Source organism: Drosophila yakuba, chromosome 3R (genome assembly GCF_016746365.2).
Source record: "Drosophila yakuba strain Tai18E2 chromosome 3R, Prin_Dyak_Tai18E2_2.1, whole genome shotgun sequence".
Classification (NCBI taxonomy): domain Eukaryota; kingdom Metazoa; phylum Arthropoda; class Insecta; order Diptera; family Drosophilidae; genus Drosophila; species Drosophila yakuba.
In genome coordinates, this window is record NC_052530.2 from 11,905,372 (window position 1) to 11,919,723 (window position 14,352).

At 43.5% G+C, this 14,352-nt stretch overlaps 1 protein-coding gene across 12 annotated transcripts in view; it reads left to right on the forward strand.

The window, feature by feature from the left end:
- Nucleotides 1-14,352, forward strand: part of LOC6536505 (serine/threonine-protein kinase par-1) — a 45,453-nt gene that overhangs the window by 17,196 nt on the left and 13,905 nt on the right. For 3 of the 12 annotated variants that reach the window (XM_015192287.2, XM_015192290.3, XM_015192291.3), the window contains exons 1-6: nt 10,112-10,217; nt 10,279-10,986; nt 11,051-11,250; nt 11,312-11,529; nt 11,638-12,235; nt 12,670-13,812. In XM_015192287.2, coding sequence (XP_015047773.1) covers nt 10,766-10,986; nt 11,051-11,250; nt 11,312-11,529; nt 11,638-12,235; nt 12,670-13,812 — 2,380 coding nt within the window. In that variant the 5' untranslated portion in view covers nt 10,112-10,217; nt 10,279-10,765. Of the gene's footprint in view, nt 1-4,128; nt 4,275-10,105; nt 10,218-10,278; nt 10,987-11,050; nt 11,251-11,311; nt 11,530-11,637; nt 12,236-12,669; nt 13,813-14,352 lie in introns of those variants that run through there. The other 9 variants (XM_015192294.3, XM_039376269.1, XM_015192295.2 and 6 more) reach the window with 7 other exon arrangements.

Here is a 14,352-nt window from a genome sequence, read left to right on the forward strand (position 1 = left end):
ATTTGCGTCAAGTGAAGCGCGTGACTCTCAACATGTGTCAACCGTACAGTGGAGACTCGAACAAAAAGCCGTGGAGGCATGGAAACAAAAACAAAAGCCGCGCCAAAGCCACGATGTGCGACAATTACGACCGTAAATTATGCCACAAGCAACACAGCAACAATAACAGCAGTCGACCACAACCAACCGTGCCGCGCCCCCTTTAGTTGGGCCGTTTTGGCCTGGTCCGCCAAGTTGGCCACAAAAGAAACAGGCAACAACGACAATGCCAACGACAACTCAATTAAGTAAATGAGCGAAAACCGAGATGTTGTTGTTGCTTATGTTGATAATGTTGTTTGTGAATGTTTGTTGTTGCTCTCGGCAGAGTGGCTTACTTGTGTAATTAAGTGAGCAAATCACAAAATAATTATATAGCTCAAGGCACAAACTGCAATCGCTGGCACCCACTAGTCGCTTCATTTTTCATTTCTTGCAGGCTATTTACTCTTGATGTCGTCATTGTAATTTACCAAAAGAAATGCAATTATCGCACTCTGTCTGCCTGACAATTAGCCGGAATAACTAAAGCTTATCTCAACGTCATGCAAAGTCAATTACGCACATGTTAAAGGGTACACTCACACACACGTAGAGCCAGGCAAGCTGGCTAAAACCCACACATACACACAACTCATATGTGAAAAGGACATTTTGCAGCTATTGCGTCCTTTTAGACGCCTGACGCCCATTTCCCATTCAGGTGCAAGCAAATTTGCCCCGTGCAATGAAATGAATGCAGGTGTGACATGAAATAAAAGTTCGGAAAAAAGTATTGCAAAAGGAATTTACTTTGGCTGCAAAAGGTAAAAGGTATCTGCACTACTTGTCAAAAGAGCAACTGCATAATGCATGTGCATTAAAGTTGGCAACAAGATGGACAAGTCTTAATAGGACAGTCTCCTTATTGCCTTTAAAAAGTCCTTCAAATTGACACAGTTTCTCAGGAAGAGAAAACCAAACTTATTAGGTGATTACGCGACTTAACACCCAAGTGTGAGCCAAAAAAGAGCATAACTAAAACTACCGATAAAAACGGTGTACCAGTGGGGTAAACTTTTGCAATTCATACAAGTTGCGTTTTTAATCATCGCTTGGCACTTTCATGGTAAACTATTTTAAGTATGCGCTGTCGATTCAAGCGAAAGTTCGCGATTTATGGCCACCTTCAATCCACTCAAAGCACGCGTATGCTATACGCAAATATTACGTATACGTACGTAGTGTATATGTATGTGTGGAAAGTTCCTGTGTTATTCCCCCCGGGCGTTATTGAACCAACAAAAAGTTGAGCAGTCAGCGAAAATGGCATTTCCGGTTGAAGTTGGCACACAAACAAAATTCCAGCAATGTCGCGTTTATTTATAAGGCAACCCGAAAAGCAGGCACGCACATGGTTCGCCGCCCCCTTCCCGATTTTCCGACTCCGCCCACACTCTGATTTCACTTGTCTCTCTTTTTATTTTCGTTGGCGACGTTTTTGGCATGCAAGTTTTGCACTTTCCTTTTTTCCTCAATTTTCTTGTATTTTTTTTTACTTATTTTTGAGTGACTTTTTGCTGTTGCATGCGCCAAGTGCAGACATGAGGCGAAAACGAGGCAAGGCAAGGTCTTAACTAGGTCGATCATTTGATGGCACACGCACACACCTAAGCCCACCCGAACTCCCGAACATTAAATATTTACCAGTACTCGGAGAAATAAGTTTACCGTTCGACAACACATTTTCTTATTTCAAAATGTTATATTCTTAAAGTTGGTGTATTTCGTCACTCCGTAGATTGCCGTTCACAGTGTCTATATAAGAAGGTGGCCACCAACATTAAGCTTATTTTTTCCAACAATTTTGTAGCTTGCATACTTTAATTTGGTAAAGTTGAGTAAGCCAACTCGAATTCACTATATTCCTCATTTCGAGAGACAGGCCCACTTCTAATGCCATTTTCCAGCAGTGCCATAATAGTGCGAGTAAAAATGGCGTGCGGAAATTATATAAGCTCACTTGATGCCATTAAGGATTGACTTACTGCCTGTCTGGTGTCTATTTGTCTGCCCGGCGACTGCCTGCGGGTGAACCATGTGCCTCCCAGTCCGACGGCCATAGCCTTCCAATTACATTACCCGGACTCGGATCGTCAGCTCGCTCCATTTCTCGGTGCTTCCTCAACGGAAACACGGGATTGGGAACGGGAACGTGAATGTGAATGCGAACGGGAATATGGTCTACCCACTTTGAGTCGGGCAAATATTTGCCCTGCCTTCGACTAAAAGGTGATAAACTTGGCATAATGCAATATTTAATGTTTGAACAGGCATTTAAAAGGTTATATAATGCAGTTATGATGTTGGTCCCACACTATCATCATGATCATCATCGCCATCGCCATCTCCGTTGCCATCATCGTGGTCTGAAGCATTTCTAGCCGGTTGTTTGCCCCGTGCTGATAAGCTTTGAAATATTTTGCACGCCCTGCCATATGCAAATGCAAACTAGATGCGCACTTGCAAAAAAACCTATGGCATTTGTATGCAAACAAACTATTTTTGTAGATAAAAATCCAATAAATTCTTGCACTCTTTATATAACATCAATGTAATGATTTTCAGTGAATAATTCCTGCACTATTCATAAGTTTCTCTTAGATAGCAAATTCAGTTTGGAATTTTGTTCGTAGTGTAGGCTCATTTCCAGCCCCGAATTCAGTTACAGCCGCAGTATTGGAGTCAGGGCCAAATCAGTGACAGGGGAGCAAAGGAATAGGGTACTTCCCAGATGGATAGACGTGGAACTATGTGCGAGTATATGGGCTCAAACATAGTTCCAGCTCTAGAGCCAAAGCTACTGGGCTACTGGGCTTGGGTGAGCGTGTTTACATGCTTTCGACTCTGTTGATTAATGTTGTTGGCCACCCAGCTGAGCATTGAGTAATGCCAAGCAACTTCGGCCTGATGGATAAACGGGACTCAGCAGGTCTTCCCATCCATCCGTTGGCATTCCACTCCTCTTGCCATCCTCTCACTCTTAACGGTCCGTATTAGGGCCAAAAGAATGTTAGACTCTGGCCAAAGTGTGTCTGGGGCATGCACATAGAATTACCTGAGCAAACACTGAAGTTACCCATCAAGTGTGATGTGCTGGGTGCTCAGAAGGAATTTGGCATTCAGTTGTGTTTACAATCAACGGAATTCTGACGAGTAATGACTTTCGACGGCGTAAAATGGATTTAGAATTCTATTTTATGAGCCCAAATTAGTGCAATGCTATAGGTGTTGTTTATTGTACTAGTAATTCCTATAGTTTTACAAATAAATCAAGAAATACTTCTTGTAAATTTGGACTACCACGATGACCTTTGCGAATTACCAGCCATGCAATTTGTAAAAGCAAAGACAAAGCAATGAGGAAATTATATCTAAATAAATCAATGGCTCATTTGCCAATGCCCCCGCCCTCGAGCAGCTGTTTACATGGGTTTTATACATACCTATACCGATATTTATATATATATTTAAACACATGCATGTGCACCAGCACATGCGTGTAAACAACGCCTTATAGACACCACAATATCTGTATCTGTATCTGTGTGCAGTGTAGTGATCGTGATTGCGATCGGTTCGGTTCACACATAATGCCGCTCCATTATGGCACGCGCCTCGCTCGAAAGTCGGAGGATCCGTCGCACGTGAGAGAAAAGAGGGGACAGAGTCAGAGGCAGAGACAGAGTTGGTGTTGTACCGAGTGGAGGTATAGATAGAGATCGAAAAAGAGCGATGAGATTGAGATTCGGCATTTGGGAAAGAGAGAGAATAGTGCATTTATTTTTAGGATAACAATGGGCCCCGAAGAGCACCGGCAATGCGGCGATATTCAGCGGATTTCTATATTTTCCTCGGGAAAATTCGAGGAAAAATTTTCAGTCGAGCGCCTAGAGCAACGCGAGCAAGGCGTCTAAAGGCCAGTGCGCGAATTAAATTGTATATATACCGAATAATACATACTCATATATATACCCAAAAATACCTATAGATATTCTACATATATGTGCACAGAAGATAGTCCACGGTATAAATATATACTTGAAAATTTATACTGCATATGGTTGAAGAGGGAAAACCATTTTTCAATTTCAATTTGACGAAAAGTAAAAATGTGAAATTTTGTGTGTGATTGTGTGTGTGAGCTGGTCGTGAAAAATTGCAATAAGGAAAGCCGCCGTAAAAGTGAGAAAAATGTAAGAGATAGCGAATATCTCGGTGTGTATCTATAATAATATTATCCCGAACCCGAAAACCATATATACGAGGAACGAGGAAACTCAGCAAATCACCGCAACTACAGTCTTAAGTAGAAGAAAATCTTCCTTTTTCCAGATGCGCATTTTTTTGGGGTTTCAGATTCAGGTTCGAAATCAGATTGAGATTCGGTTGTGGTCTTTGTCTTTCTCGATCCCAAACCAAACCAGACCACCCCACCAATCCCTATCCCCCATCTATGCTTTTTAGTTTTTGGGGTATGTTTTCTAGTTGCTGCCTCTCTTGGCTGCTTTTACTTTTTGTTTTAACTGCTGCGATGCTGTTGAGCTGCTGAGCTGCTGCTTTTCTGGTCTTTTGCTCAAATAAAAATTCCTCTTGCGTGTTAGCTAAAAGTTATTTATAAAAATTTCTTTTAATTTTGTTTTCTTGCTGGTTTGTGCGGAGATACGAGACTTTAAATACGGCGACGTCTTCGTCCGTCGATGCTCTCGAGGAATTTTTCAGCTCTCGTCGTTGCATTAATGCCGCTAAGGAAAAGAAAAATGCGAAAAACCGACAAAATATTACAAAGTTCCGCCTTATACACAAATTAGATCTTGCAAATTAGCGAAATTGAATTGCATTGCATGCTAATGGTAATTAATTCAACATATATCATGATATTTCCCCCTCCGGTTTTTCCCAAAGTTCACTTCTCCTCTCGCTCTCCCAATTTTCCGCTTGGCCGGATTTTCCCTGTGTGTGTGTGAGTGTGGGTGGCACTTGAAAATTGCACAAAGAAGAAGCCAACGTTTCAGTTCCAGAAAAACATTACGTATACGCTGGATGAAGTTAACTTGGCTTAAGTGCATCATTATGCCGCAGCTAATTGAATTTAATACGGACCAAACGAGCATATATCTACTAACGAAATAGTGTGCATATATGCAGGCCCTATAGCTTGTCCAATAATGCATTAAATTTGAAAGCCAAACACGGCAGCTTAAGCCTTACTTTCCTTGTTAGAAGGTAATCGAGTAGACAGACATCCTGTCCCCAAGATTTATGACCTCATTAATATCCAATCAACCTGTTCGGGCCGAATCGGTCGCTTGTAATTAAGCTCCTTGGCTGGTCTGTCAGTAAACAAACTTGAACATCACCACCGCTTTTCACCACCTGCCCCAAATGGCAATTAGGCAGGGCATTTATTTCACTACACTTTGTCAAATGCAATATCCGTGAAAGTGGACAGACGGACGGGACGGAGATACTGGCAGACAAACAACGAACCTGGCCATGGCAACAATGTCACAACTCAAGTGTCAAACAAAAGGCGACGATGGCAGTGGCGAAAGCAAAGCCAACGCAACCAAAACAACGAAAAACTGGGAGGAGATTCGAGGTTCTAGGTTCGAGATTCAAGACTCGAGATTCTCGGGCGGGGAATGTACGGAGATAAATATCAAAATTTGCACAATTCTATGACGATAGTTTACGATGGTGACAACAAAGCGCACAAATATTTTGCAATGAACTCGCTTGTATGTACATTTTGCATAACTCGCACAAAGTTTACGGTGAAAGAGCTTATAACTTTAGCCTGCTCTTCCAATTACAGAGAGTTTGACAAAGAAACAAGTAGACAATAAAATGTTTCATAAATAATTTTATAAAAGGCAACTACTTTAAAACCATAAACAACTAGTTCGATGTTTTCAATCATGTATAATAATATGCAATACGAATATCAAAACCTAACATGTCGTCCTAAAAATTTCAAACACTTTGTATTTAGTTTGAAAAATATTATTCACAAATGTCACATATTATGTACAAGTGTCTTAAATTACCTATTGTTTAATACGTTTAACGTATATTCTGTGAATTTTGAGCAATATCCCCAATCACTAACTCAATAAATCAAGTAAATCCATCCTTTAAAAGCAAAACTATCTAAACGACTCACCATTATTAATGGCCCTGTTTGGTAGGCGTTTTGAGCGGAATTCATTTCAATCCGTTTATTTATCGCGGCTATTCCAATTTTAGAGCTCATTATTCAGCTGCAGCTCTGCAGTTCTGGCGTCGTCTAATGTAAACTTTTCTCGTTTCGGTTCCAATTTACAAATATTAGGTTTTCCGTGGGGACACTTTGAGCGGAATTCATCATTTGCCGTTCGCAGATGCTTTTGGATACTGAGTACGTTGGCCATTTTCGTGTGGGGGAAGCTAGAGTAAATGAAAACTTTTGGCCTGCAGCTCTTTGGGGCACCGGCATAAAGAGCCAAGCGTTAAATTCTTGTTTCCACCAGCCAGCTAGAAAAGTTTCAGTTTTTCAGTTGTTCATTTGTTCAGCATATGGCGGTTTGTTTGTGTGGGTGGGTATTCCGGTTTTGCGGGTGTGTGGGTGCTAGCCAACAACTCTCTGTGTGTGTGTGTGTGTGAGTGTGTGTTAGCCAACTTTCGTGCAAGCAAAGGAAATGCTTGACATGTCTTGTTCCTTTCGCTGGCTCTCTTATTTTATTTAGCATTTTTATTTTTTCGCCTTATGTTTGGCTTGTGTTGTTTAGCCAGCGGCATTAACAAAAAACGAAAAGGAAAAATTACGCGAACAGAGAACTCTTTTGCTGTACGTTTATAATTTTCCCTTCCTTTTTGCCAACATTTTAATTATTTGCTCGATCTTTTTATTTCGTTTTTCCGCTTGCCCCACGCCTTTTGCTCTCATGAGCCAAGTTGAACCATTGAACCCCGAGGACCTTTAACCTAACTTTACTTAACTGCCAGTTTTCACTGTCTGGCGTTTTGACAAATTGCATAAATATTATCGTCAGATTCACAGGAATATTTAGATGAACAAAAACAATAAATCATGCGATTTATTTAACACAATTAATGCTGATGTTGATTTGGGTTGGCATTTGTTCGACTGTCTGCTTCGCTGTTCTACGTTCATTGAACGGGCACTTTTTGACTTATTGACACTTCACATTGCCCGACATTATTCGCCTTAATTGCTGAAGGAGACTGCTATGCATATTTAAATATACATATATCTATGTATATATCTTTATGTGTATTATTTATTAGACTTTAGACAACATAAATTCGTTTTCGCATTGTATTTTCGGTTTGCTTTGTTTTAATTACCCGATTTGTATAGACGAAAATGTTGTTTGGCAGTGAAGATGTTTATTCTAATGCAATAAATTAATGTAATTTGTTTGATATATGAAGAGGTCAACAGACCAAAGAGTTTTCTGTATTCGCACATTTTACTTTGTCTAAATACTTGGCATTGCCTTAACGTTTAAATTTGTATGCCTACATATATACATACATACATACATTTCGAAATTATTTATTATTGGCTTAATACTTCCAATTAGTATAATAACTCTGATGTATAAAAAGTATTTTATATCTGCTTAGCTCTGTATACAAATGAATGCATTCCATTTGGACTAGCAAATATGAACAAAATTAATTTAATTTAAATTCCATTAATTGCGTTTTTTAGTCTGTTAACGTTTGCATTTATGATTGCAGTGAATGTTTGCTAGTAAATGTTTTTAATAAATTAAATATTTGCCAATTGTTTGTATTGAACCCTTGAGCATCAACGCTTCACCTAGGAGATGTCATTAATGCTATTCAATTAAGGCTCATCAGTTTTATCAACAGTGAAATTCATTTAATTTTGCAGACAATTGCATTGAAATTGATTTACTGGCATTTGAATATCCATTTTGCGATTCTGTGCGGAATTCTCTTAAAACAGAAATAATTTGTCATTCTGCATAGCTATATACATATACTCGTATATGTATGTATATTCGATATGTTGTGTCCTTTGTTGCTGCGCCGTCACTTGTTCGCTTACCACCCACTTTTCAGCCACCCAATGACATTGAAGCTTGAATTCAATTATGGCATTGCATTTATTGTATTTCTCTCTGGCCAACACGATTTTTATCATCACTTTATAGCCGCCCATTAATTTCTGCTATTATTCTCGATTATATGATGAATTTACCGCTTGACTGGAGCGCATCGTTCGCTCGGAATTCCAGTGGACCGGGAAACATCAAATATTTTGAGACAGTCCCAGAAATAACTTGGCCAAAATGTCGCACTTGACTTGACCCAGAAAAACATTCTCATTTGCATATTTACATTGCCTATCTGGATGGAATTTATTGTTGCTGTTCCTGTCGAAAACAGCAGCAGTAGCCGGAAAAAAAATAGAAGAAGTGAAAGAAATATAAGAAAATATTTTCCCTTTACGTAAACGACAGCGATGCAAGAAATTCCAAACTGACGGAAAAGCAAGCGCAGATATTTCAACAACTTCTGACTGCTAGGGAAGGGGGCGTCGAGCGGTGGATAGGGGGCGTGGTCGCCGTCTCCGCTCGTGTTTATCTCTACCGGGTGCCATCCTCATCCTCAACGCATTCGCATAGTTAGTTGTTTCGCTGGCTGCTCAATGACATGTGCTGTCTGAGTGCCAAAAAGTAGGGAAAAAATAGGAGAAAAAATAAATAAATAGCGAAGACTGGACGCCTCGCAATGTTATTGTATCTTGCAGATGCGAAATTGAAGGCATCGGGCAATCGGCAAACGGCGAGCGTCGAGTTCAGCGCACTTTGAAAACTGTTCGTTGCCCTGATTTTGATTTTGGATTTGGATTTGGCTTTACCCAAACACAGATGCCCATGATATATAATACCAAAAGGAATCGGTGCTACTCTCCCTTTCCTTGTACACTGGGAAATATCAGATACCTATTTAGTCTTACCACATTAGTTGCGGCCATCAATAAAATATTTTAATTATTTGGTGTTTGAAAATCGATTTAAAATGTTCTTAAACAATCTTGAACATGAAAAACCATGAAGTAAGACTGTTATATCAGAGCTAACCTCTTAATTAGCTAACCTCTTAATTAATGTAGTTTTATAGCTTTCCAATTTATATAACACATTTTAATTGGTATTTATTTTTGTTTCTCTGTAAGAGGGTGCTCTCCATATAATTGCGTGTACAGATTAACTTATTTATGTGTGTGAGAAGCAAGATCATGAGAGGGGCAGGGGGAGCTGCACGCGTGCCTCGCGCATTTGTTATGCATCTGTGTAATCGTATCTTTAAGATACAATTGCAGCCAGGCATTGTTATTGTCGGTGGTGGTGGTGGCTCGTGCCCAACTCCGCATCCGCAGATGGCCCCCGGCTGCCTGGGTTTCTGTTGTGGTTACACTTTAATTTACTAGCCATCAAGTGCACATTTATAATTGGAACGTTGCCAGCTAAAGGGGAGACCCTAGAGTGTCTTCTATCTGTCCGTATCCGTAACTCGGTTCCCTGTCCCACCTCCTCCTACTCCTCCACCTCGACCATATTTACTGGGGGTTTCCCTAAGACTTGGCTTGCCCGTCGGTCGGTCATAACTGTCAGAGACAAAACGCTGCAGCTTAAGAGCAGGCAAGTCCTCATAGCTGCACTACTGCCACTGCAACTGCTCCACAATGCTGATAGATTAGTTCTCTAATAGCAACGCAATCCACATTCAGACAGCACAATACCCGAAACAGAGGAGGAGATGGCGGTTAGGTGGCATCACAAGTGACCACTTTAAGCCAGACACTTGGCGGTCCTTCAAGGATAGTCAGCCGAGTGCGAGCCAACTTGGTGGATTAGTTTATTTTGCAATTGCAAAAGATTTATATCTGTGGAAGCTAATTTCAGCATTTAAAAGCAACTCAAAATATCAGTTCATCTTCAACATTCCTTCGCTTGACGAACAAAGTTCATTTCTGTCATTTGTGACAGCTTTTGGCACCTCATCAGAAGCAAGCCCCGAAATATGTGTATATATTTTGATAAAATATTGTTCAAGACAACATTTTTAAACAAATAAAATCTTTATGACACTGCGCGGTAAATATGATGGTCCTATATGAACATCTCCTTGTCTCACAGCCACTTTCCAAGCAACCAGGTCGTCAAAATCGCGCATCCTTGCTGGGGCATAATTAAAAACTGGGTCGAGTGTAGATTTTCGGTGGCTCTCGTCCTTTTTTGGCAGCCAGGCCCCAGGGAGAAGCGCAGCCACATTTGACAGCAGCTTTGCAGCAGATTTTACCATTCTACCCCTTACATACGTCAGTTGCAAGAGTGATTGCCGTCGCTTCACCCACTCGCCTCGTGGATAATTAATTGATTGCCCATTTGATTGAACGTTTGATGGATGAGGGCTGTCCGAGTGTTTGGCTCAGTTTGCTAACGGATTTCCCCATCTCCTGTCTCTCCGTCTCTTCCAGTAATTTGCATCGGCTGTTAGTGGAGCAGCCTCGACATCAGACCCAGTCCCAGCCCCAACCCCATATCCAGTCCGGAAAACAGGAGCAGCAGCAGTCACCGGCACCGGTACCGTCACCGTCACCGCAATCTCAGACAGATCTGCAATCACACCCACATCCACAAACATGGTGATAAGCAAACCCGATGGAGCGGCGCCCAATGGAGCGGCGCCCAATGGAGCGGCGGGAGGAGCGGAGCCCGCTGCTCCAACTGGCCTCGAAGCCAGCGGAAACAGTCTGGCGCATCCTTCGGGAATACCGCAGGATCAGATAGACAATATCATGAGCGGCATCGCCAACACGGGCAACGTCAAAATGAACAATCACCGCAAGAAGTTGCGACAAAGGTGAGTGGTCCCTCAACTAGTTTAACCTAAATTTAAATCAAATTTAAATTATCCCTTCTTACAGATTTGATATTATTAAGAAACTAGGACAAGGCACCTACGGCAAGGTGCAGTTAGGTATTAATAAGGAAACCGGCCAGGAGGTGGCCATCAAGACCATCAAGAAGTGCAAGATCGAGGCCGAGGCAGATTTGGTGCGCATCCGCCGCGAGGTGCAGATCATGAGCTCAGTGCACCATCCCAACATCATTCACATCTACGAAGGTAATTCAGTTAAAGCGCAGTTTAAATATGGTACCAAAATTAAAGCTATAAATACTTGCAGTATTTGAGAATCGTGAGAAAATGGTGCTAGTCATGGAGTTTGCCGCTGGCGGCGAGCTCTACGACTATCTGTCTGAAAGGAAGGTTCTCACCGAGGAGGAGGCGCGTCGCATCTTTCGCCAGGTGGCCACCGCCGTCTACTACTGTCACAAGCACAAGATCTGCCATCGCGATCTCAAGCTGGAGAACATCCTGCTGGACGAAAAGGGCAATGCCAAGGTAAGAATATCTCAATTACCATACAGTATTTCTTAAATTTTATTCACGCGTTTTACTGTGACAAATGACGTGCTTATGCAATAATTATTTAAAATGTTCCTTCTGCAGATTGCCGATTTTGGGTTGTCGAATGTGTTTGATGACCAGCGACTGCTGGGCACCTTTTGCGGTTCCCCACTCTATGCCTCGCCAGAAATCGTGGAGGGAACACCATACCAGGGACCCGAGGTGGACTGCTGGTCACTGGGCGTGCTGCTCTACACGCTGGTCTACGGATCCATGCCCTTCGATGGCTCCAATTTCAAGCGACTGGTGAAGCAGATCAGCCAGGGTGATTACTACGAGCCAAGGAAACCTTCGCGAGCCTCCACTCTCATCCGGGACATGCTGACCGTGTGTCCCAGGAAGCGAGCCAGCATTGAGCAGATCTGCTCGCACTGGTGGGTGAACGAGAACGACAATGTGTCCTGCCTGGACCTGGCCGAGGATCTGGCCAATCAGACACCAGTGCGATTGGATGTGCTGCTTTCACTCACGCCAGCCACAATCACGGCGGATCAGTTGGTGGTGCCATCGGCGGAGGGAGCAGCTGCTGCCAAGGCGGCGGCCAATGAACGTGTTCCCCGCTCGCACTCGGTGGGCTCGATCCGGGACATGGGACCGCCAAACACGGAGGCGGAACGTCGCATCCTGGACATGGTTGCCGGTGAGTCGATGTCCATGCCCCTGCTTGCCGCTTCTGAAATCGCTTGAGTGGTCCCCAGTGTGTGAGATAGATATCCCAGTGCCGCAACCCGCGCAGAGATGCTTCTGTAATAGGATGGGTCTATTTGTGCGGACCTAACTCATGTGTTGTCTACGATTCCTAGATTACAATCTTGTGCAGACTATGGTCCAATAATCAAATTTACCCACCCTATTGTGTATATAAATGGAGACTAACTGGCTGCCCAATACACACCGACACCGACCGACCTTACCCACTAACTGATCCTCCTCCTGGAACCAAAATCCAACCACATAATCCCATCACTTGCGAGTGTACTAAACCATTTGAAACTAAAGTCATTTAACCAAACTCATTAAACCACGCCACCCTTTCTCTCTCTCTCTCTTTCTCTGTCTGTTTCGTGCTTCCAGCTGGAGGAGAAGCCGCCCTGATGCCCTCACCCACCAGGACCATAACCCCCGCCCAGAGTCCAGTGCAGACGAAGAGGAAACTGCAGCCCACTGTTTCCACGGAGAATGCAGCCGGAACCACAGCCAAAAAGAAGGAGAAGCCGGCCAATAGCTCGTTTGTGATCAGCAAGGATGGTGGTGCACCACTGACTGAAGCACCACCGACCATCATCGAACCCCAAGCCACGCTCATGGAGGCGGAGACGATTGCCAATATACCAGAGGAGGTCCCACTCCCCAGTTACTCCCAGAAAGACATGCAAGCGGTGGGTGAGCTGTGCGATCAGCTAATGGGAGACACCAGCAATAACACCGCCACAAATGCGGCACCTGCACCACAGGCACCCACTCCTGTGGCTCGCCAACCCACCAGGGGAAAACTGGATGCCGTTGTTGAAACGCCCGAGGAAAAGGATGCCACCAAAGTGATCAAGAAGTTTGTGAACAAGCACAAGACCGCGGATCTGGTGAATGCCATCAATGAAAGTGCCTCCAAGGCCGCGGCGCCTGTGGGCGCAGTGGCCCCTCCACCCTTCATCCGCAAGTGCAGCCTGCAGGATGAGTCCACACTGAACAAATTCAACGCCGAGCGTCGGAAATCGCGCATCCTAGAAACTGCAGAGAAGTTCCAGCCACCGCCACCAGTCGCTGCAGCCGCTCCCGAGAAACCCAAGAAGCTCAGCATACCGGGTGTCAGTGTGGGCAGCTTCAAAAAGGAGTTCGAGAAGAAGGCCACCAATCCTCCGGCTGCAGAAGGCCCTACGCCCGGTGAATTGAGAGCTCAGGAGCAGGTTGCAGCAGCCGCAGCGGCCACCCAGGAAGCCGAAGCCTTGAACACGCCGCCACCATCGCCAGTGGTGGCCCAATCGCTGGAGGGCAGCGATTCCAAGAACTCGGTGGCCTCCATTTCGCTGGACGAGGCACGCCGCTCCATGGAGAACTCCATAGCCCTGCTGCTGCAGGCCCAAAACGAGTCCAGCAACGAGGTGGACCAGCTGTGTGCCCAAACGGAGACCATTGGCGTCAGTGAACCGGCCACTCAGCAGGAGCGCGAGCGTAAGTTGAAGAACGCCCGCGCCATAATCGGAAATGCCATACAACCAGGTGAGTGATCTCGGCATGATAGACTCTAAGACTAGCACTATAGTGATTATGATTTCCGTACCTAAGTTAAGCTAAACCACGCAGCGCTTACAAGTTGACTACTAGCACTACTTAGCACTAGTATCCGGGATCTGGTTGTGCGTCAGGGTACAAGTCAAATGCCAGATTACTAATTATTCAGATAAATCTAGTCCTGTTAAAGAATCCGAATTTACATATTTTAATGAAAAGTATGTTGATATTGCGTGTATTTCGGCTGTATTTCTGTCAATTTGATTTTGTATATTTTATTTACCTAAAACTATCGTTTGACTTGTACCTGCACAATACCTGGTGCCATCGTCTTGTTTTCTATATTTACTTTGGCATATATATTTAATTCCTTTCCATTTTCAATGTGTATGTGAACGTTTTGCAAGCCGAGTGCTGCATGGATTATATTTGGCTTTTGGAATATAATCTCCTGCTCACACTCACCGAACTTCATCTGAAGAACCAACAAATCGAAGCGAATCCTCCTTTCCAATTTGCAATTTCGCT